At 43.6% G+C, this 23,476-nt stretch overlaps 2 protein-coding genes across 9 annotated transcripts in view; one reads left to right on the forward strand and one right to left on the reverse strand.

The window, feature by feature from the left end:
• Positions 1-363: 363 nt before the first annotated feature.
• On the reverse strand, positions 364-11,512 carry QTRT1 (queuine tRNA-ribosyltransferase catalytic subunit 1). The gene is made up of 10 exons (XM_081894562.1): positions 11,241-11,512; positions 7,603-7,671; positions 6,823-6,961; positions 5,763-5,841; positions 5,479-5,594; positions 4,281-4,419; positions 3,655-3,730; positions 3,318-3,427; positions 1,273-1,357; positions 364-983 (listed from the first exon to the last, which is right to left on the reverse strand). Exons 1-10 carry the CDS (start codon positions 11,457-11,459, stop codon positions 831-833), a joined length of 1,185 nt encoding a protein of 394 aa, XP_081750688.1. The 5' UTR covers positions 11,460-11,512; the 3' UTR covers positions 364-830.
• A 7,146-nt stretch (positions 11,513-18,658) lies between these two features.
• DNM2 (dynamin 2) overlaps positions 18,659-23,476 on the forward strand; it is a 59,346-nt gene continuing 54,528 nt past the window's right edge. For 5 of the 8 annotated variants that reach the window (XM_081893995.1, XM_081893996.1, XM_081893992.1 and 2 more), the window contains exon 1: positions 18,659-18,948. In XM_081893995.1, the coding sequence (XP_081750121.1) occupies positions 18,788-18,948 (161 nt within the window). In that variant the 5' untranslated portion in view covers positions 18,659-18,787. The remainder of the gene's footprint in view (positions 18,949-23,476) is intronic. The other 3 variants (XM_081893989.1, XM_081893990.1, XM_081893993.1) reach the window with 1 other exon arrangement.

The following is a 23,476-nucleotide window of genomic DNA, read 5'->3' on the forward strand; positions in this document are numbered from 1 at the left end:
CACTTGGACTTTCAGAAGTGCCTGCACAAGCAAGGCTAGTCAACCTTGCCAAGTTCCAGCTCCATCAGTCTAGGAAGAGGAGATAATACCTGGATCTGAGGAACTAATGAGAAATCCCAGCCCCGATGACTTGATTGTGACTGGCCCAAGCTCACCCAGTGATCTTCATGGCTGAGTGAGGATATAAACCCTGGTATCCCAGGCCCAGCCTGACTTTCAAGCCACTACACCATACTGACTTAATTATGCTCCTCCTCTTTTGCCCCACGTATCCTTTCCTCTGATTCTGTACTGTTCATTGTCAAACAAACAAACAAACAAGCACCTATAAATAGAGAATAAAAACTTTAAGGATGCACACAGTTTTCAGTTGTAGACTTTTATTTGGGCACAGAATAGGAATTGCTTCTCCAAGAATCTGCATAATGTGGACAGCTCTGCTCAATCTGCCAGCTCCACAAACATATTTTCTCGGTTCAGAGAAATCTTGTAAAAATGCAAATAAAAAATAGGATTTTTCACATACTAAAAATATAAAAATAAGAAACTTTCAAGGTAGCTCCAGTTTAACCATGAAGACAAGAATGACCATTGCAATAAAAACAGTCAGCTCCTCTGATTCTTCCCAAGCACTCATTGAATAGAAAGAGGTATTCGGTGCTGCAAGTACCTAGAGTACTGTTCTGGAAAGAAAACTGGCACAGCTATGCAAGCAAGGCAACCAATCATTGAGAGACCTGGACCCAGGAGACACATGCTGGTTCACAGGTGCTGGGCTCCAAGTTGGATTTTGCTTGCTCGGTGACGCTGGCAGCACAACTGAATCCCTCTCACTCCAGGATAATTCCAACAGAGGCCAGGGCATCTATGGCCCACTGTGGGTAGCTGCTGATGTTGCCATACATGGTCTTCATGAAGTCCTGAACAAACTGTGGGAACCTCTGTTCAATGATACTCTCCCGGATTGAATGCATCAGGTTGAGCTGAAAAGAGGGGGAAAGACAGAGCCGCCTAGCAGATGCGCTTCAAACACCATGCATTTAAACGTCGGCACAACTAGTCCCATGGAAGGCCCAACCACAATCAACAGGGGAAAACATACAACAAAGATGACATTGTAAACTCACAAGACGGAAGACTGAAGAGCTACCGAACAGCCTAGTTTTCCCAGCGTCTTAGAGAATCTTTCCCACCACCTACAAATGGTGCCAGGCTTTACTACCTAATAGAAGAAAGCCTTGAGGCTACAAAAGGTGCACAAGATGGACCAACCTGGTATGCAATATTATGCACAGTAACATGGTGCATGGCAGCTGTGTCACTCCGGAAGAGAGCATTCAAGAACGCTCGGCTGTACCTGTCATGAGACAAAATAAGGAACAAGAGAATGCTCTTGTGAGCCAAGGCCTAAGGAAGGTAATCTACACACCAATGCTAGGAAGAATAAGAGGAAATCACCAAATCTTTCCTACCAAAGTAAAAGCTAACGGCTACCCACTTTGCCACAGGACAACAAAAGCAGCACTGGGAATTTCTCTCTGAACACCAATCTTTTGGAAACAGCTGCCAGCATTGTTGTGCTAGGGAGATAGTTTTCCTAGGTCCCACAATTCCTTGTTCTATAAAAGCCTTGATGTCTACAAATGAGATTGTTGAGCAGTACTTCTGGATTCAGCAGTTCATCAGAAGTGGGGGCATGTAAATATTGGAGAAGGCCAGGGAGAAATCAAAGAAACACTCAGGTAGAGAACAATAAAAGGCCTACGGTACTTTAAAGACAGACAAATATGTGTAGCATGAAGTTCATGGGCAAGGGCCTTGATGTGAGAAACCTCCTGGAGACTGTTAGCTCAGCCTTGTTAAGATCCTTTGAAAGAGGCAAGGGAGCAGTTCACACTTCCCCTGACAACCTTCACCTCCCTGAGAACAATCAGAGCCTCCTTGTCTCATGAAAGTGTATCTAGCTCATCAGCTTCATATGAGACTTCTGCAATAATTCTAACATAGCAACTAATAGAAATTAGGCTGCCTCTGCATTCTACGGTACAGACAAATTATGCCCAATTATCTATTCAGTCTCCTTCAGGAATGGTCTACCCAATTTTCTCCAGGCCATTTTATCCTCCCTGTGGGGTGGCCTAAGAAACACAATTAATGTATCCGAGCTGAGTGAGGATCTGAACTTAAGTTGCCCTGCATCTAATCTGATCCCCTGACTACTATGATACAGGAAGTGTTCAGGAATGAGCATGGAATAAAACTACTGCTTCTCTTTCTTTCCATAGTTAAGTAACACTGAAGTAGATGAAGATACCATAGTCAAATATTTTCTTCTTTGAAAGCACTAAAAGGTGGTTAAGTGTGCCCAGAGATCATTGATCCATGCTATTATCTTGGGTATATGCTATGAAAGGGATCTGACACAAACTTCTTAAAATGTATCAGAGGAGGTATCTTCTTATTCTTTGGCGATCACTCGTAGCCAAGCAAGATTGTCTTCCATAAGCAGGGTTTTAACAGTGAGTCCGTGGAGGTCAGTTCTGGATCCACACATCCTTCTACAGTGGGGACATAGGTTTCCGGGTGGGAGTTGATCATAATGAGGGTTTGCCAAGCATGCCTTCCTCTTAGCATATTTCTCCCTTTTGTCCTGAGTTCAAACGTCTTCAAAGCCCATGACACCTTTGGTAAAGGCTGTACTCTAATTGGAGCACTCATAGGCCAGTGTTTCCCAGTTGTCTGTTTTTATACTACATTTTTAAAGATGTGCCTTGATGTGCCTTTAAACCTCTTTTGTTGACCACTAGCATTACGCTTTCCACTGTTAAGTTTGGAATAGAGTAGTTGCTTTGGAAGATAATAATCAGGCATCCACACAACATGATCAGTCCAATGAAGTTGATGTTGAAGAATCATTGTTTTGACGCTGATGATCTTTGCTTCTTCCAATACACTGGCATTAGTTCGCCTGTCTTCCCAAATGCTATAATCTTATATTGGCTGTACTGGTTTACTTACATAACTGGTCATGGGCCAATATATTGTGATTCCCGCACCCATTCCTCCCATCCCTGTCAACCCAATGCCTGAGGATGACTGCTCTGCTCAGAGTTGCACTGACAAAACTCAGCAAGAAAGCTGCAGCACAGATATATTTTCTACGACTCTGCTTCCCTGACTCCACCTTTAAAAGTATACCTCAGGCCCTCAGCAATAGATGAAAAATAGTCTGCCTTCCAACAAAGGAATCTGTCTTTGCAAAGGGCAACTCTGAGGTTTTTTTAAAAAGCCAACCACCATCCCGGAAGCTCACCAACCTCTGGCATGTGGGACAATCACAGTTCTCATCAATGGGACGAAAATCCTTGGCATATTGCTTGTTCTTCAGCTGCAGGGAGCCCCAGGGGACCAAGGCTGAACCAAAGCGCTGGAAGTTGAAAGTGCAAAGATGTCAGCAGCCAGGAGATTCAGGGGAACACAAACAGCACTCATCAGTCTTTCCAGGTTTAGTGGGGGTTTCAAAACACTTCACTGCTTTGAATGGTGCTCCCATCCCAGGTTATATGTTCTTCCACCGTGTAGTGAAGTGGCCCCCCCACCCCCTCGCCAGTGGGCCCACTACCAGTTTCCCCCGCAGCCAACACAGCTACTTACTGCAGTCCTCGTAGGGAAGACACAGTCAAACATATCGCAGCCCAGAGCCACACACACCACCAGGTCAGTAGCATAACTTCATGAGAAATGGAGAGAGACACATCAGGTGATGAAGATGCTGCAAGTGTACCCACCGTCTATGACACAGCCTGGCCCAATCAAGAATGCGCAGCCTTCTAATGGCAGAGATGGGAACATTTTCGTGGTAAGCTTGTGCCCAGAAATTGTCAGGGTGAGCACAACTGCCAAGGGGACTGACTTGAAACGGTCAAGTCATTCTGGTTGAAGGAGAAAGAGGGATGGTTGTAATGGTTTGAGAATATAGTACAGGCAACAACCATTTTGCAAAGGGGATCAGTTCCCAGCGTGTTGGCAGAGCACATATAAGCGCCCCCACCCCCGTTCCACCCTTTTAGTGACGTGTTTAGTGATGTTTACGGATCACTTTCAGGTTTGGAGCCATGAATGCAATTGTGCATCATTCAGGTGCATGTTAATTGGTCGTTTCCTCTAGCTGGTCACATTACCAGCGGCAATCCATTTTGACATGTTCCTGCTGGAGTCTAAAGGACAATTATGTCCCAGGCACCAATATGCTTTGCCTGAATTGTGGCACTTGCTCCTACCCCACTCCCATGAGATAGCGAGGCTTGTTCCTGGGGAGATGATTCGTACTGAGATCTACCATCCTCCAGAAGTGATCTTTGGCCTCACCACCACTCAGGCCCCCAATGGCAAAGCCCGGCACGTCTCGTTTAGTCATTTCTAGCCGAGAGGGAGGAGAAGAGAGAAACAGAGAGACAGAGAGAGGGGAAAGGGAGATAGCTGTAAGAATTGTGAACTTCTACTTCTAGGGAAGCATCATCCTAAGGAAACTCAGACAAGAATGCCAACAGTCCACCCCCTCCACAGTTGCTGCTGTGAATGTTTGAAGTACTATTTATTTACTAGCAACCTCGAACCCAGTGCTGCTCAGGAATTCTGTACCATTTTTAAAAGTTCAATCCACCATCTTGATTCAAAATGGTCTCATATTGTATCGAAACATAGACAAAAACCTGTTCCTTGGTCTCAAGACCATGATGCAAAATCAAGTTACAATGTCTGAGAAGGTACCCAAATGTACAGTGAACAGACGAACAACTTTCCAAAATATATAGTAGATTCTCAGCTTGGGAAATAAGCCACAAATCCACTATCTTCTTCCTTTTCCAAATGAATGACGAAAATATAAAAGCGGTTCTTGGAATTGTTGTATTTGTAGAAAATTATCCTAGCCTGAGGCTCCTAGAACACTACATAAGTTATAATAGGAATAAGGAATACTACATAAGAACCCTTCTGCAATTCCCCTGGTGTCTTTTTAGGCTTTTATAAACAAAGCAGCTGATCATTCTTAGGAGGAAAGGCCATATTTAATATTTCCTCTTCCATTTCTTACTGTTAACACCACACCAGAACCAAAATAGCCTAAACAAGCATGTGAGCAATTTTGTCATTAATTTACAATCTCTCTGGGTAAAAATTTCACCACTGCGAGTGAAACTTTACCTAATTAGCCGATCAATTAATGTCTGCAACTCTGGTTTGCAACTTTAGCAATCAGTAACTGAAGTTTTTCTTGCATTGGTAGACTTGTGGCCAGAAACTGAAAACCTCAGGGCTGGGAAACTGAGATCAACAGAAGGTGACTGCCCTCATGAGACTCCCTGCAGATATGAATTTCAACAAAACTCTCTTTGGTCTTGCCCTCAAATATGAATAGCTTCAAACTGAGACCAGAAGTTGTTTGTGGACAAAGCTCATAAAAAAAAATGAATTTACCTTCCAGACACTTAGATCGGAGGGAAGGATCCAGTCCACCCTGGATAATAGCAAATAAATTCTGCTGGCCAGGCTTGGTATGTGCTGCAATACATCTGTCCAGCCAGCGAATGGACCTGCAACAGACAGATCTCCTGGTTAGTTAAGAAAAGGTAGCATTTGTCATATCATTCCACAGTCAGACATTTGCAAAAAGACTGTGTGCGTAAGCACCACAGAAGTCAGTGGCGCAGAGAAGCTGAGTTGGGATGAACAGGCAGATCGACACAACACACAAAGCAAACCTGAACATGGCTTCTTCTACCCGGGGGCCGCTAACTGTGCTGCTGACCACATCATCTAACTGCATCATGATGTCAGAGCCTAAGGAAGAAAAATGCAATGTATGTCGGCAAAAGCAGATGAGATCAGTCCACACCACAGATTTCAAATTTATTAATTTAAAACAAGACATTCTCTCAATTTTTGTCCTAAAGGCTAATTAAAATATTTAACACAGAAGTAGCATAGAGCCAATTGTCCAGCCGGCTGTCCCACTGTACTTTTACTAAAAATAAGCAAGCTCATCTCAGTTAACACTGGGAGAGGCAGGCATCTCTAAGATATTATTGAAAATTTCGTAATACTGTAAACTCAAACACTTCTTAATACTCAAAGAAACTAAGGTACTTTTCTTTTAGGAAAGCCAAGTGTATACAAATTGTTTTTTTTAATTTCAATGAATTTAAAAATAATTCAGGAATTTGGGGTCTTTTTTCATCCCCTTCTATTTCAGAAAAGTCTTAAGTAGATGTTAAAATTCTGAAAATCATTACAAGCGGCTCTACATTTTGCTAACTGAAAAGCCTCCCTGCCTCTCTCTCTCCCAACAGGATTTTAAAAAACCCTTGATATGGTATGGTGCTGTTCTATAGAACTGGGATGAAGTTAACCATAATAGTTTTTTTGAGATCCCTGCTCCACTTTCTGACCTCCACCCAGTAGTAAATGCCAGGATGGAGCTAAAGAAGGTGCTCAGAATCATCTCATTATTTACTACTTATGGATTTCTGATTTCTGGGCTCTTTAGGTGAATTTTAATAGCCCATTGTGGATTATTACCCAAAGTTACTCAGGTCACAAAATGGTTTCATCTCATTGGTGCCTCATTTGAGATCTTCAGTGAAGATTCACCATTAACTCAAACAGAAGGGTCACCACCAGAGTGACTGATTGCCTCCCTCTGAAGTTCTATGTTTATGTGGAATTTCAAAGCAGGGAAACAGCTGTGGCAGGAGAAGAATGTCTGTGGTATGAAGCACCAGTCAATTCAGCAGTTGGCATCATGCAAGACAGAATAGTTACCAAGAGCATTTTGTATTTCAATGGATTTCTCTGGAGTCAGCAGAATCTCCTTGCCATCATAAGGAGAACGGAAGCACACTCCCTCCTCTGTCACCTTAGACAGCTCCACCAGAGAAACCATCTGGAACCCACCGCTGTCCTGCAGGAAAACAGTGACACTATGAACAGACCTGAAATAAGCAAAATTATTCTGTTCTGGTGCTCTGCTCCCATAATTGCCAGAAGAGCGAAGCATTCATTTGACTACAAAGGCCTGAGAAGAACTGGGATGAATTAAAGAAAAAACCATTTGTGCTTCAGCTATAGTTATTTAGTGTTCTGAACTTCTGTGTTTGAACACATCCTTTCAACACTCCAGCAGCAACTGGTACACTCACTTCTATTCCTGGTGAGGTGAACAGTTCAAAACAATTTGTGCAAAACCACACAGAGAATCTGTGGCAGAAAAAGAGTCACTGCTTTCTCCCAACAAGCTCAGGCAGCAGCATATATTGCTCACTAGAAGAATGAATAAGTGAAGAACATTCCTTTTCTCTCAATCTCTCCAGCTATGGAAAATATTCAAAATGAAAGTGTATCTGCTTTGCGTGTTCTAAACTAACAATCAACTGAGCTGCGAGTCTCCCAAGTGCTTGAAGTGTTTCTGTAAGACATGTGCCCCAGCTGCCACAATGCCTAGATTCCTGCCATCTCTCATTAGCCATGGCTTCTTATTTTTGCCAACAGCCGATGGTTGGTTTTCCAGTGGCAATTGCTTTAATTAGTCCCTTCAATACTCACCGTGAGCAGGTTTCGTGACCAGTTCATAAAGCCATGGAGCCCATTGGCTTTTTGGATAAGCTCTGGTCCCTAGAGAAGGATAAAAGGTTATAATCAGTGCCTAACATAGCTAGTGCCAAAGACCCCCACCACTGATGCCAGGCATCGAAACTTTCCTCTCATAATCTGGCATATGACCAAGCTAAAAACAGCAACAGCACAAGGTCAGACCCTTAACATTCAGACACTGTGCCTGCAGCAATATTCAGAGCAGAATGCTCCCAACAAAAGGGCACATAGGGGGGAACAAACCAAAATACAGGAGAGATGCTGCAATAAATTGGCTATCAGACTACACCATGAATCAGAAAGTGCTTGGTTGGAATCTCACATCTGCTTTTCTTTCTCTCTTTGTAGCTATCCATCTGCAATGTGTAGATATCACCTAACAGGGCTGTCGAAGGAATACAATAAGGCCAAGTGTGTGAAGTATTTTTAAAACCTAAAATACCATATAAACATTAAATATCTTCCTTCTCATTTGTTCTGCAAGACCTTCTCCGTTTTGCTTTTGGCTGGAGCGTGAAAAAGGAGTATCTGAAAAGAGAGCTGAGAAAAGGGTATCCTTTGGCTTTTTCCAACCCTGGAATCTCACTTGCCTGGCTTCCAAGGAGAGCAGGAACCACCTCAGCAAACATCCCTCAGTGTAGGCCTGTACTCTGTACTAGATTTCTTAAAAACCGGTACCGTGGCCAAGCTTACGCAAAAGGTTTGTCCTCTGGGGCTCTGATTACTTAATACTAAGAGAAAGACATGCTCAGAGCTATTCCTGTATTGAACGAAGCATTGTGTCCGCTGATTAACAGAGAGTGTCAAAGAAATAAGAAAAAATGAGAGGGTATCTCACAGTCCTGTTGGATTCTATTGACCAGATTTATTGGTTCAGATAAAAACCATTTTTGAATTTGGAATAGCTTAGAAATGATAACTACTCATAGAAATAAAAGACTTCAATAAAGCTGTGGCTAGACACCAGCACGTCTGTCCTCATATAAAAGGCAGCAGTAGAGAAATTCATGCTCTTTTTAATCCAAGTATTCTTCTGTGTGAAGCTTTTTAATTTAAACATCTAAAAAACAACCCTACCTATGCAGATTTCCAATGCTCATGCATTATTGCAAGGCTGTGGGGAAAGAACAACAACCCTGCAATATAGGTAAAGGTACCCCTGCCCATACGGGCCAGTCATGTCCGACTCTAGGGTTGTGCGCCCATCTCGCTTAAGAGGCCGGGGGCCAGAGCTGTCCGGAGACACTTCCGGGTCACGTGGCCAGCGTGACGAAGCTGCTCTGGCGAGCCGGCACCAGCGCAGCACACGGAAACGCCGTTTACCTTCCCGCTATAAAGCGGTACCTATTTATCTACTTGCACTGACGTGCTTTCGAACTGCTAGGTGGGCAGGAGCTGGGACCGAACGACGGGAGCACACCCCGTCGCGGGGATTCGAACCGCCGACCATACAATTGGCAAGTCCTAGGCGCTGAGGTTTTACCCACAGCGCCACCCGCGTCCCTTACCCTGCAATATAGTCCCATGCTTATATCAATATTGCAAATCACAGTTGGGCATGTACAAGGCTGGTTTGGATTTTGAAGCCAAAAACTTCCCAAACAAAAAACACCTCTCAGGCTTTAGGAACAGCCAACCTACTTAAAACTTCCAGGCTCCTCTGTTCAGTCTGGTGGGAATTTGCAGACTTAAAAACATTTGCAGATTTAAAAACATCCACCTTTCCCTCTGGCAGCTGTGAACCTCTGGGACAAGTAACTTTTTAAATATTCATCTCGGTCCAGAAAGAAACACAACCAAAATCCTCCTCCTCCTCCTCATTTGACCCTCAGCTTTTGTTACATATCAACTTACACCATTCGAATCATTTCTATAACAGCACAGAATAGCTACTAATAAAATGAATTTCAATAGTGACAAATGTAAGGTTCTATACTTAGGCAACGAGAACCAGCTGGTGCACAAATATAAGATGGGGGACACCTGGCTTGCCAGTACTGAAAGGACCTAGGGCTCTTAGTAGAACACAAGCTTAACATGAGTCAACAGTGTGATGCCGCAGAAAAAAACGCTAATGCTATTGTAAGGCTTCATCAACAGAAGTATAGTGTCACAATCAAGGGAACAAATAGTACCTTTCTATTCTGCCTTTGCCAGACTACATCTGGAGTACTGAGACCAGTTCTGGGTGCCACAGTTTAAGAAGGATATTGACAAGCTGGAATGTATGCAAAGGAGGGCAACCAAGATTTTAAATAGGGTGTGGAAACCAAGCCTTATGGGGATCGGTTGAAGGAGCTAGGTATGTTTAGCGGAGACCGAGTGGAGTTATGAAAACCACCTTCAACCGCCTAAAGGGCTGTCCTATGGAAGACAGAGCAAGCTTGTTGTCTTCTGCTCTGGAGACTAGAACCCGAAGCAGTGGTTTCAAATTATAAGAAAGGAGATTCTGACAGAACAGTGGTTGACAGTGGAACGGACTCCTGCAGGGGGTAGTGGACTTTCATTCTTCGGAGGTTTTTAAGCAGAGAGTGGATTGGCACCTGTCTTGTATGATTAAGCTAAGATTCCTGCGTTGCAGGGGGTTGAAATAGAGGACCCTTGGGGTCTCTTCCAACTCTACAATTCCACGATTCTCTGTTATCAGCAACTGTTACGGCCTTGTGTTTTGCACTTACAAAATATTTGTTTTGAAACTCTTAATTCTAATAAACTGCTCAGGACCACAGTATCTGAAGGATGGCCTCTTTCCATATGAACCTACCCAGAACCTGAGATCATCTTCTGAGGCCCTCCTTCATATGCCTCCTTCTCAAGAGGTCCAGAGGGTGGCAACAGGAGAGGGCCTTTTCTGCAGTGGCTCCCTGGCTGTGGAATGCTCTCCCCAGGGAAGTTCATCTAACACTTTCATTATACACCTTTAGGCGCCAGGCAAAAACATTCCTTTTTAACCAGGCCTTTGGTTGACCTGATGGACAACCTATACCCTTTTAAAATGTGGCTCTTTTTGGGGGGGGGTTGTTATTGAGTTATTGTTTTTATTTTTATTTTATATACTGCACTGTGATATTTTCTGTGAGCCACCCTGAGACTTCTGGGTACAGTGGTATCTCGGGTTAAGTACTTAATTTGTTCCGGAGGACCGTTCTTAACCTGAAATTGTTCTTGACCTGAAGCACCACTTTAGCTGATGAGGCCTCCTGCTGCCGGAGCACAGTTTCTGTTCTCATCCTGAAGCAAAGTTCTTAACCCGAAGTACTATTTATGGGTTAGCGGAGTCTGTAACCTGAAACGTCTGAAACCTGAAGCGTCTGTAACCCGAGGTGCCACTGTATAGGGAGGTATATAAATTCAATAAATAATAAATAATAAAAATAATAAAAAGTATCTATTTTTTAAATTAAAAAACCCAAATATTGCAATCACTGTAATTGAACTGAATATTGGGTTTCTTCCCCCTTGGAAATAGGGTGGGGGGGGAGAGAGAATTCCACTGAGAGCAGGAAACGTCCCCACCGTCTCTAGTAGAAATAGTAGCAAGTTAAGGTTTTGGGAGGGGGGTGTTGAGGTGGGGGGGTCGTCTTACTCACGGGGCGCATGCCCAGATGGTAGGTGTTCCCCAAGCACAGGCGGCACCCGAGCGCGTCCAGCTGCGTAGCGGTGAGGCCCTTCATGGTTCCCTGAGTACCGACTGGCATGAAGACCGGGCAGTTGACGGAGCCGTGCGGCAGCCGCAGCTCGCACGCGCGGGCCTTGCTTCGCCCGCATTCCGCCACCACGCGCAGAGACAAGGCCGCCGCCGCCGCCATGGCAACCGAGCCGCCCTCTTCCCGCGCCAACGCGGCCTGTCACGTGACGCGTCGTTTTGAGGGGCGGGGCTAAAGGATGGGTTTGTAACCCTTCTACGTACCCCGACGTTTAGAGATACAAAGGCTCTCGGTTTCTGAGGGGCCTGACGCTGTTCATTGGACTCTTCGCAGAGCCCGCCCCTTGACTCCGGAACGTTATTGGCCGCGCCTGATATAATGCCCCTAGAGATACGGAAACTCAGAGGGTAGAGGTGGATAACTGCGGAGTCGAGTCTGTAGGAACCAGTGGCAGCAAACAACAACAACGAACAGGCCCGATTGATATCTTTAGATTGGTATATAAACATGAATAAGAGGAACAAAAATAAGAACCGCTAAAAACATAGACTGTACAGTATATATATATATATATACAGTATATATATATATATATATATATATGTGTGTGTGTGTGTGTGTGTATGTGTGTCTTACTATCGTTATAATAATAATCGCTTAAAACATACAGTATAATATTAAAATCTATTAAATTTTATTATTAGTTAATTTATTTTATTAATTATATTAAATGTTAAAAAATATATGTGTAATCAATAATAATAGAAATAATAATTTTATTATTTATACTCCACCCATCTGACTGGGTTTGTACTCAAACCATACAAAGAATTAGAATGAAAGCACAACGGCATCAGCCCTTTCAAAGGTGACAAAAGAGGATGCAAATTTGTAAGCACAAAAAGCGGCACAGAAATAATCAATCAATTTGCATAAAATTTCCTTATTTACGCATATTGATACATTACTATAATTTACATGGAAATACCCTACATCTCACTAACGCAGAGGGAGATGTGAACAGCTGACTTATATTTTGAACAGCAAGAAAGAGAACACATTTGCCGACTTTTAACTATGGATCGCTATGACAACTCTCATTTTATGTACCCACGAAAAAGAGGATGTGTCCTGGAAAAAGAGGACGTATGGCAAACATAAATGCCTGCTTAGTCTGCCATCTAGCCGCTGGTGATGAGCAATTTCAAGGCCTCCGCTCTCCTTGTTTAAGCTTCTTTACCTTTAAACCAAACTTAAACTGAACAGCTCTTCAAACAGAGGATTGTTTTTCAAAGAGAGAACTGGAAAATAGAGCACACAAGCCATCCAACTAAGAGTGTGCCCCTAATAATAATAATAATAATAATAATAATAATAAATTGTTTTATTACCATGTTCTGTATGCACAGTTTTTCATCTAGGCAAGCAAGAGGCACTCAGAGTTACATTTCAGACAGGAGGGAAATCACTTGAGAAGAGTGTAAAGCAGGGCTGGTGAGAGGTGTGCCTGGGAAGAGTCCCGAGGGCCAAGTAGAGGCATGAAGGGCCACATTCCCCACTCACCAGCCCTGAGGTCACCACCCCTGATTTATAAGAATCCAACCATCTGAGTGACCTTGTGAAAGTGACATGTAGAATAGAGCCCCCCAAACTTTTCTGAACAGTGGGAACATCTGAAATCTTGAGAAAGAATTGTAGGCAACACCACAACATTGCTGCTATGCAGGCAACAGTAGTCACAAAATGGCTGCTGTGGGGCTGTGGCCAATTCCAAAATTTACTACTGTGACAGAGCCCTTATTCCACACAAGGGAGACAGGTGAGGCTAAAAGACAAGTCATTTTCCCATGAAACCGAATATCAGACAGAGGCTGGCTAAGCCCAAATAACAAAACATCAATTTCACGGAAAGTGAACTGCTCTGCTATCCATTTCATTGCTGCTTTAACATAAGAACACTGGTTTCACCTAATGTTTTGGAGAGGGTAAATTTTTAGCAAAGTGCACAAAAGTACGTCAAACGTTATGCAGATGTTGTGGTAATACAGAGTTGGTTTCCAAAAACTTGGAATGGTGTCAGGGGGTGGGGTTATTGGTTTGTTTCGTTGTTTTATGATGTATTTTGTCTTCTCATTTTGTTGTTGTTGTGAACGGCCTTAGGATCTTTGAACATTAACACTTTCCCCCTCCATCTTTGTGACTGTTCTGTGTTTTTTGTTTGTTTGTTTCTCTGTACAGTGCTACCTAGGGTTACATACGCTTCAGGTTACATACGCTTCAGGTTACAGACTCCGCTAACCCAAAAATAGTGCTTCAGGTTAAGAATTTTGCTTCAGGATGAGAACAGAAATCGTGCTCTGGCAGCGCGGCAGCAGCAGGAGGCCCCATTAGCTAAAGTGGTGCTTCAGGTTAAAAACAGTTTCAGGTTAAGTACGGGCCTCCGGAACGAATTAAGTACTTAACCCGAGGTACCACTTTATTACTACTTCTGTGTTGTGTGTTTCTCTTCTCTCTCTCCCACCCACCTTGGCCGAGTGGGAAATACATATGGTAGCTGTTCCATCTGCATAGCAGCTATGTATCTCCACTCCCATTATAATTGGCATATAGGACTGCTTGGTAAGTGTACGTAATGGAAAATAAGAAGGAAATAATGACTCAGCTGTATCCAACAACATAACTGTGCAACTGTAGCAACTTCCACTAGTGCAGGGGAATTTATCCCACCTGTGCATGATGCCCAAAATCAGCTCTGGGGTCATCCCCACTTTGTGGCAGATTTGGTGGGTGTGGGTGGTGCCCAGTGACTGGGGAGTTTCTATTACGCAAGCAGAAATTGTCCTCCTTGCGCAATGTCTTGGTTGCATTCAGGCCACTTAGCACCCTGCACAAGAGTCAACACAGAGCAATATAAAAGAAAGCTTGGAAACTTCTTGATTTGCCAGAAATGTATGCTCAGCTTGAAGGCTTTTTGTGCTGCCATGTATTGGATGTCAAACTTTTAGAAACAAACAATCAATCAAAGAAACAAAAACACGTGCCTCATGATACTTACAAAAGATTATCACAGAAACTGGGAATGGTTTTGTGGTTGATTCTGATAAATGATATATGTACATGCTTTTGTCTCAGGTAGTCACAAGTCAATCAGTAACTGAACACAGCAAAACTATATTTATATGGGGTTTTTACAAGAGAGCAAGTAACCGCACCTTTTCATCTGCTCATTAAATTTCAAAATGCTTGCAAAGAAATGGACTTTGCTCGCACTGTATCAGGTCCATTCTTTTCTCAGTTCATAATATGTTATACTGTAAAGAGGAGTCTGAATAAATCTACTTGAGATGTTGCAGCCATTACTAGAATGCATATGTTCCACATGTTTCACATACCACACCAGCCCCATATTTTGTACCCATTTGTTCTGTGTTTTTTCATGTATTTTTTTTAAAGGTGATGATGATACACATTTTGTTATTGTGCTATGTACTACTGCTTGTACTATTTTGTAGCTTCACTGTAGTATCACGGTCATAAAACGTCCAAATTTTTGCTATCCTTTACTGTAACCTTTCACCAGTAGAAGTGGCTTCTTGGATCCATCAGTCTCATTCCTGATTCTCCATTTTGTGGCCATCAGCAAGCAGGGGAAAAGGCAAGCATTTATAGCATGACCCATTGCAAAATGCATAAATGCAGAAGCAAAGATGTATAGTTGTGTTGCCATGCAATTGTCAAGTACGACAGAGTACAGCACTTTCAATATTTTTATCCCACTACCCTCCACCCTGTGCTGTGGTACAGCTGTGCAGTGCGTTATTTTGGAAATGTTCAATTGTAGCATCTTATGAAGGCACCATAGGATATTGGTGGGTAGCCAGGGTGGTGATAAGAAACAACTTTTAAAACACCAAGGAAACTAGCGCTAATACACCCAGGAACCTCACCAAAATGCTGGAGAGGGTGCACCTCCACAGGCACATACCTCCACATGTGGTGGGAGTGTCCCAAAATTCAACTATTCTGGACAACAGCCATACAAGAAATATGTAAAATAACTAAGCAAGTAATAGACATCACCCCAGAATTGGCCCTACTAAACATCTTCCAAGACAACAATGCCCATTTACACCACAAAGAACTCATAACCCACCTGCTCTCAGCAGCCAGAAACATCATAACCAGACACTGGAAAGACCTGTCAGGAGTAAGCATGGACCAATGGTTCCAAATAGTATGGGAAACAGCCCTACTAGAAAAATTAACTAATAAACTGAAACTGACACGGGGACAAACAGAAGAAGACGCCTTCACCCCGGTATGGCTCCCCTTTATCACATACACAGCCCAACAGGACAATGACAATAATCCACCAACAGCATACAAATCAATATGGCTAACCTGATCCAAAACACCCACCCACCTCACTCACACACGAAAACAAAGATCACCACAGCCAATCACAAGCAAACAATCACACCCTAGGCCAACCCCAACCTCTCTCACCACCAAAGGAACACAAGTGAACAACACAGGCAACGCTGACACCAAACTCTACATACATTAAACATAATAGAAACACCGCCACCCGACCCCACCCCCATCCATCTTCCCTCTCTCCACCCCCTTTCTTTTTTCTTTCTTTCTTCTTCTCCCCCTAATGCCTCAACAAATGAAACAGATTTGTAAAAACGCTACGTGGAAGAAGAAGAAGAAGAAAAAATACGAGGCACTACACTTCTGTAAAACAAGAAAATCCTTAATAAAAAATATTAAAAAAAAAGAAACAACTTTTAATAGGGAAATGTTGAAGAAGCAGACCATGTATCTCAGTAGCATTGTTACAATCACAGCTGATAAAAAATGTACATGCACCTTGCTCCTCTCCTCTATATTGTGCAGCAAAAAGACCTGTTATCCTGGGGATAGAAGCAGCCCCAGTGTGATTGCATTTGTCCCTGGACCCCTAATTGGGAACCACTGGTCTAGAGAAACGACAGAGATCTGTAGAACAGTAAAATATGTATTAAAAATACCCTAAGAATGCTGATATGCCTACAGCAGGTGCAGACAGAATAAATTAAATGACTGAAGTGAGAATTCAGAGGTTGTGGATAACTGGATTCTTGTGACTATATGAAGGCAGAGTGATAAGACAACTTATTAGGTAATGTAACATTTTTTAAGAAACAAGTTTTTGTATCAGGGAGAAATGTAAAATAACAGCAAAAAATCGAAACTGTTTAGTAGCAATTTTGAGATAACTTGTAGTAAGAATTGTACAGTTTTAAACTGACTTTTAATATGTTACAAAATTTTCAGTACTAAAATAGAACAAATTATTTCAGTGGCAAGTTGTATAGGAACACATATGGGTTAAAGTGCAACTGGATGGGAATGCTTTCAGGTCCTGAACCTCATGAGGAGTGGAAGCACTGCACTTATTTGGAACTCTTGATCTTATCCCCCATCCCTGCTGCCATCAAGTATTGATCACAGTACTCACTTCCTGGTGAGTGTGCCTAAAGCACTTGAGTGGACAGTACAATCCTATGCACATAGGAGTAAGGCCTACTCCCTGGTGCCACACTGTTTTTATTGTAATTATCTGCATGTTTTTTAATAGGTGTTAGGGTATATATCAGCCATGTCCAACCGGTTGATCATGATCTACTGGTCAATCGCGTGGTGTCCCTGGTCGATCCCTGTCGACCGTGTGATCCTGGTTGACCTCCGCCCCCCAAAAAAGCTCAACAACTTTTGGTAGATCACTGCCAGTTTTTTTATAGTGGGAGTAGATTGCAGTCTTTGGGGAGTTGGACAGGCCTGGTATACATAGAATCAAAAATTGTAGAGTGGGAAGGAAGCCTGGGGGGGGCGTCATCTGGTCCAACCCCCTGCAATGTAGGAATCCTTTGCCCAACATGGGGCAAATAAATATGTAGCAATAGCAACGCAGTGGAATTTACTACCGAGTACGTGGGTGGCGCTGTGGGTTAAACCACAGAGCCTAGGGCTTGCCGATCAGAAGGTTGGCGGTTCGAATCCCCGCGACGCGGTGAGCTCCCGTTGCTCGGTCCCTGCTCCTGCCAACCTAGCAGTTTGAAAGCACGTCAAAGTGCAAGTAGATAAATAGGTACCGCTACAGCGTTAAGGTAAACGGTGTTTCCGTGCGCTGCTCTGGTTTGCCAGAAGCAGCTTAGTCATGCTGGACACATGACCTGGAAGCTGTACGCCGGCTCCCTTGGCCAATAAAGCGAGATGAGCGGCGCAACCCCAGAGTCGGCCACAACTGAATCTAATGGTCAGGGGTCCCTTTACCTTTAAATAAGAATAGAATTGCACTGAATCTGATTATTCTCTACAATTATTCTACAATATTGCAGCCTTTAATGCTCATAGCTGAATGGAAACTTTCTGAATCACAGAATATTTTGAATTGGCAAGAATACTTTTTAAAATAAGAAAAGAAATTCTGGGAAATTCTGGTTTTCTGTTTTTTAAAAAAAGTATTGCAAATGAAAATGCACAAATTCCTTGCAAGATGCCCTCGTCAGCTGCAGCCACCAGAAAGGTAGAATAATGTCTGCCAGGTAAAATCATTTCCCCCTGGGAGGTGTGAAAAAGATTTGGGGATCTGCGATTTCTGTAGAGGTAAGAGAAAGCTGAGGTACCTTTCGATCTGTTTTAGTATTTTATTTTTTGTATGTTTTAAAGTATGGCTGCAAAACATTTCCCCCTTGGCTTTATTGTTTTATCCGCTTTTGAGGTTTTCTTCACTCAAGCGGTATATACATTTTACTACAAAATGAATGAATGAATATGAGCAGGGACCAATAATTGTTTAGCGGCAAAAGAAGGACCGAGGTGGAAAAATACACATTTCATCTCATTGTTCATGCCCCTTAAAAAGGAAGAAGAAAAGTTCTCTATACTGGTGCGATTGGCTTATTCACAGAGTGTGACGCAAACACTGGCCAATAAAAAGCGAATGTAGTGAGGCGGGTGGCCCGGTTCTTTTGACAGCTTATTCGTTTCTTTACGTGATGGACAGGAAACGTGACCAGTAAAAAGAAAAAGAAAAAAAAGCAACTAATGAGCTGCGGGGCGGGGACCGAGCTCCTCAGGTCACCATTGGTTGTGAGGAGAGCAGAGGCGGGCGCCGAATGACAGGGAAGGCTACCAGTTAGAACACGGACCGGAAATGGGCGGAGCGGGCCAACGCTGCCCCTACCACTGCCCGCGGGCGACGGTTTTGCTTTTCTTATTGGTCCTAACCGATGAATGACAGGCCCTCGGAGCAATAGACGGCAATGGCCGGCAGAAATAGGGCGGGGCGGGGCGTCGCCTCGCCGAGGCCGGATGAGGAGAATCCGAGGGGGGAAGTTTTGGTGGTTGTTGCCTGGGGTTGAGAGAGGAAGCGGGGAGGTGCGCGCGCCGGGGGGAGGAGGAGGAGGGGATCTGTCCCCCTCCCACCTTAGGCCGTTGCTATGGGCAACCGAGGAATGGAGGAGCTCATCCCGCTGGTGAACAAGCTGCAGGACGCCTTCAGCTCTATCGGGCAGAGCTGCCACCTCGACCTGCCGCAGATCGCCGTGGTGGGCGGCCAGAGCGCGGGCAAGAGCTCCGTCCTCGAGAACTTCGTCGGCCGGTCAGTCAGTCAGTCAGTCAGTCAGTGAATCGTGCGTGTGGGGGGAGGGGGGCTTTGCGGGGAGGAAGAGAGGGGAACGCAAACTGCGCAAGGGAGGCTCCCTAAGGCAGACCAGCGGCGCGCGGCGCAGTTTGCGGAAATGAGTTCCGAGAATGCCGGGCTCGCGCTCTCCTCAGCTCGCTGCTGCCGTAGAGGCGGCCTCGGCCGCCGCCGCCCGCCCGCCCGCCCAAAACCAGCCCCTCTCCGCCGGTGAGGCGAAGCGGAGAGGAAAGGGTCTCTTCCCCGCTCCGAGACCCCTCTCTGCCCCATGGAGCCGAAAGGGGTCGCGCGCGGGGCTGGCCCTCGTGAAAGGTGGCTTTGCGACTGGCGCCATGGCCGGCGTGTGGGCCACCTGCCTTCTCGCCTCCCGCTCTGCTGGGCGAGTGTGGGGAGGGGTCAGACCCGCGAGGCCTCGCGCTGCCCTTCGCCCCACACACCTTTCCGGGTTGTCCCGGGTAAACTCTGTCGCCTGTGCTCCGGTGACCTCTATGGGGAAGCTTGCCTGCTCTTAATGGGGTTGCACTCCCTCTAAAGGAGTACACAGCTCGGGGGTTTTTCTGGGTCCTTTGCTGTCGATTGAGACTCAGGTGGTCTCAGTGCCTTCCATCAGCTTCAGCTGGAGGCCCAGCAGTACCCCTGGATCTGGACAGGGATAGCCTAACTTCTATCGTTTATTCTGTGGTAACCTCCAGGTTAGATTACTGCAATGCGTCCCACGTAGGGCTGCCAATGAAGACTGTCTGGAAACTTCAGCTGGTGCAGAAATCGGCGGCCAGGTTGCTCATCAGGGAAAGACTGAGAGTATTACATCGATCCTGGCCCAACTGCACTGGCTGCCAGTTAGTTTACCAATTCAAAGTGCTGGTTTTGACCTATGAAGCCTGAAACGATTCAGGAATGCAATACCTCAAGGACCACCTCTCCCCACATGTACCCTGCAATCATGAAGCCATTCTTTGTGTGCCTTCCAACGCGAGAATGGGCCTTTTTTTGCAGTGGCTCCCCATTTATGGAATGATCTCTCCAAGGAAGCTTGCCTGGCACCATTGTTATATATTTTAGGTACCTGGCAAAAACTTTCTTTTTCTACCAAGCCTCTTGCTATTTAAACAATCTATGGCCTTTTAAACTGTGGGTGGGAGGTATTGCTTTTGTTTGTTACTATGTTATATGTGTGTGTGTGTGTGTGTGTGTGTGTGTTTGTGTGCGTAAATATACACACTGCTCTCTGATCTTTGGATGAAGGGTGGTATATAAATTTAATAAAATAATAAAATAAACTGCAGGGTGGTACTTGAAATGGGCGGAACAATCAGTGATTCTGCTTTTGTTGCCATTGTAATTATTATTGTTTACCCGCCCTTCATAGGATCAGAGGGCTGGTTACATAAATACAAGATAATAAAGTAAGTTTTAAAAATAATAGCAACAAATTTACAACAGCATCTTTCCTAGAAGATCTTTGCCTGGTTTGTAACATCCATCAGCCCCCTCTTGCATGAAAACCCATCAGATTCCAGGTTTCTTTGCGGTATTGCTAAATGTAAAAAAGTTCAAGCTGCTAGACAGCTTATGACTTGCAAGGGTGGGGGAGGTTACACCTGTCTTTCTGCTTTCTGTGTAATGGTCTTACAGATAAGGATGTAACACAGTATTATGTCGACCTTCCACCTGTGCACTTTTGTGCCATAAAGAACAGTTAGCAATAAGTCTTGCAGACCACACTTTTGCTTTCAGCTGTTGCTTAGTTTTACACATAGCTAACAAGTTTCCCTCTTTTGTTCTTGTATAATACATTTGGACTTCAGAACATGAACGCTGTTCTTTATTTTTGTATGCAAGATACATAAAAGTGATCCACAATTTCAGAAATAAATGCACAGTATCTTATTAACCACTAGCTAAGCCATTACATAGTAATCCTGCTATGGACTGGGATGTAATGGATATATTTTAGCAAAGCCATATACTCTGTATCGTAGGTTGCACAGAGCCGTGCCATTGGGTTAAATGTTCTGTCCTGAGCTCTGTCGATAGGATAGTTATTTGAAGAACAGGATTACTTTGCTCAATATACCACTTTTCCTTAAAAGCACAGAGTAATCTGTAACATAAAATATAAAATGAAATAGGGAAAATAAAAACATGTCATCAAAAACAATTTTTTGACAGCTGATTACTTATTCCATGTCCCTGAGCATTGATTAATCCACTGCCGATTGCAACCCTATGGATGTGGCATGGCATGTCATGGTGCTGTCAAATAAACTACTGTGCCAGACAGTCTGTTACACAAAATGATCTAGACTTGTTAGTCTGTTGCAGCAAGCAACACCATTTTCAATGTACCACAAACCACAAACAGGTCTATTGTGATGTACAGTGGTACCTCGGGTTAAGTACTTAATTCGTTCCAGAGGTTCGTTCTTAACCTGAAACTGTTCTTAACCTGAAGCACCACTTTAGCTAATCGGGCTTCCCGCTGCCGCCGCGCCACCAAAGCTCAATTTCTGTTCTCATCCTGAAGCAAAGTTCTTAACCCGAGGTACTATTTCTGGGTTAGCGGAGTCTGTAACCTGAAGCGTATGTAACCTGAAGCGTATCTAACCCGAGGTACCACTGTAATATTCTACTCTAGACATTTTTACCTATCCTTGAAACATGTTTCCATGGTACATGAGGATTAGCAATGACAATGACTGTCTGCTTTTAGTCGAAACAAAATTAAAAAATTCCTTCCAGTAGCATCTTAGAGACCAACTAAGTTTGTTATTGGTATGAGCTTTTGTGTGCATGCACACTTCTTCAGAAATCTGAAGAAACACACTTAGTTGGTCTCTAAGGTGCTACTGGAAGGAATTTTTGTTTTGTTTCGACTAAGGCAGACCAACACTGCTACCTACCTGTAACTAGTCTGCTTTTAACTCTTGATAAGCAGCAGAGCAGCCTATGCTAAGAAAGAGTTTTTTATGCTTGTCTTTGCTACCCCGCCCAACATATAATGGGTGTTTTGCTTGCATTTTAGTGACTGATAGCTCTATGTACAAATTCATAGTGTATATTTTTGCTCAATAGCATTTCTGTAACAAATAAGATGAGATATACCTTCTCATATGATGATACCAATAGTAATGACTGTGATTTGTTTTGTCCTGCAACTAATTTTAATGTGCAGTATCTACCTGAGGACCCAGAGATAACCCGTCTCACACCTTGGAGGATTCTACCTTTGAAACTTTATGCTAAAAAAATTTCTGCCTTGGGTTTTTTTAGCTGCTTTTCATTTGCTTTGTCTTCACAATTTGCCATTTAGGAATTGCTTTAAAGTGTGATTAGGGAGCTGTATCTCAGGGATTGTTTCTCCCTCGCTCCCATTCATATGTAGAGAAAAAAAAGTCCAGTAGCACCTTAGAGACCAACTAAGTAGGTTGTGGGTATAAGCTTTCCGTGTGCATGCACACTTCTTCAGATACCTGCAAACACACTTCTTAGTTGGTCTCTAAGGTGCTACTGGACTTTATTTATTTATTTATTTCAACTGCATCACACCAACATGGCTACCTACCTGAATATGTAGAAAATGTTACTGAAATGTGATTGTGACAGAAAGGGAGCACACATTGGTCTGAATGTGCTTGGTGAACACTGATTTGAACAGCCTTAAGTGATGGTGGGGAACTTCCGCCCAGGTCCTCCAGGCTTCTCTAGCCAGATTGAACTTTCCCTCCTAGGCCATCTCTCTCTCCCCAATCCATGTCTCCAGTCTGCTCACTAGTGTTGTTATGCATTTTCCTTGAGTGTTTTGCTGTCTAGAATGTGTCCTCGAAGTATGATAATTACTCTTGTTTGTCTTGATGTAGGTGCATGTGTAGAAACCTGGCTTTAGTATGGACGGAGTGTAGCATACTGTAAAAATTACATGCATTGCCCTCCTACTTCTGCATTTTGCCCATGAGGAAATGCAGTGATCAAACTAATTTAAACATTTTTCAGTGGAATTGGTGTTCTAATATACTGTACATCAATCACTACCAATGAGTAAACAGCTATAATCCTGGGTGTATATTTTGATCCAGTAGTAAATTCCTTGCCATAATCATTGAATGTAAAACATTTTATATTGACATGAGACCAGTATCTGGTTTTCTGGAGGATATGGCGCAAGCATCTGAACCTACCTGAGTATTTAGAAAACCAGCTTGGTGTGAATTTTTATCACAGAGTTCATCACATGTACTCTTCTGTGAACAGTTGTGAGGGATGCAGCCTAATGAGTGAGATTGCATTTATTAATGCTGTATTTCAACAACGATGCTAAAAACTGCAATAACTAAACTGCAGTCAGACTCATGAAGGTGGAGCATGAAGTCAAAGAAGTAGAACAAAGCCTCAAATCCTCAAATCCCCACCTGCATTTGAAAAAGTACATCTAATCAGATATGTCTTCCCTCTCCTGCAATAAAACATTTCAGTTTACTAAAGTCATTTC

This window comes from Podarcis melisellensis (assembly GCF_964234715.1).
Source record: "Podarcis melisellensis genome assembly, chromosome: 17".
Taxonomy (NCBI): domain Eukaryota; kingdom Metazoa; phylum Chordata; class Lepidosauria; order Squamata; family Lacertidae; genus Podarcis; species Podarcis melisellensis.

Bases quoted from the DNA above. Each gene is read 5' to 3' on its own strand.
- QTRT1 (XM_081894562.1), bottom strand. From the start codon at position 11,459: ATGGCGGCGGCGGCGGCCTTGTCTCTGCGCGTGGTGGCGGAATGCGGG. The intron at 4,420-5,478 runs GTAAATTCATTT...CCTCTCGGCTAG, and splicing joins CCGATCTAAGTGTCTGGAAG to AAATGACTAAACGAGACGTG. The intron at 984-1,272 runs GTTGGTCCATCT...CCCTCTTTTCAG, and splicing joins TGCATAATATTGCATACCAG to CTCAACCTGATGCATTCAAT.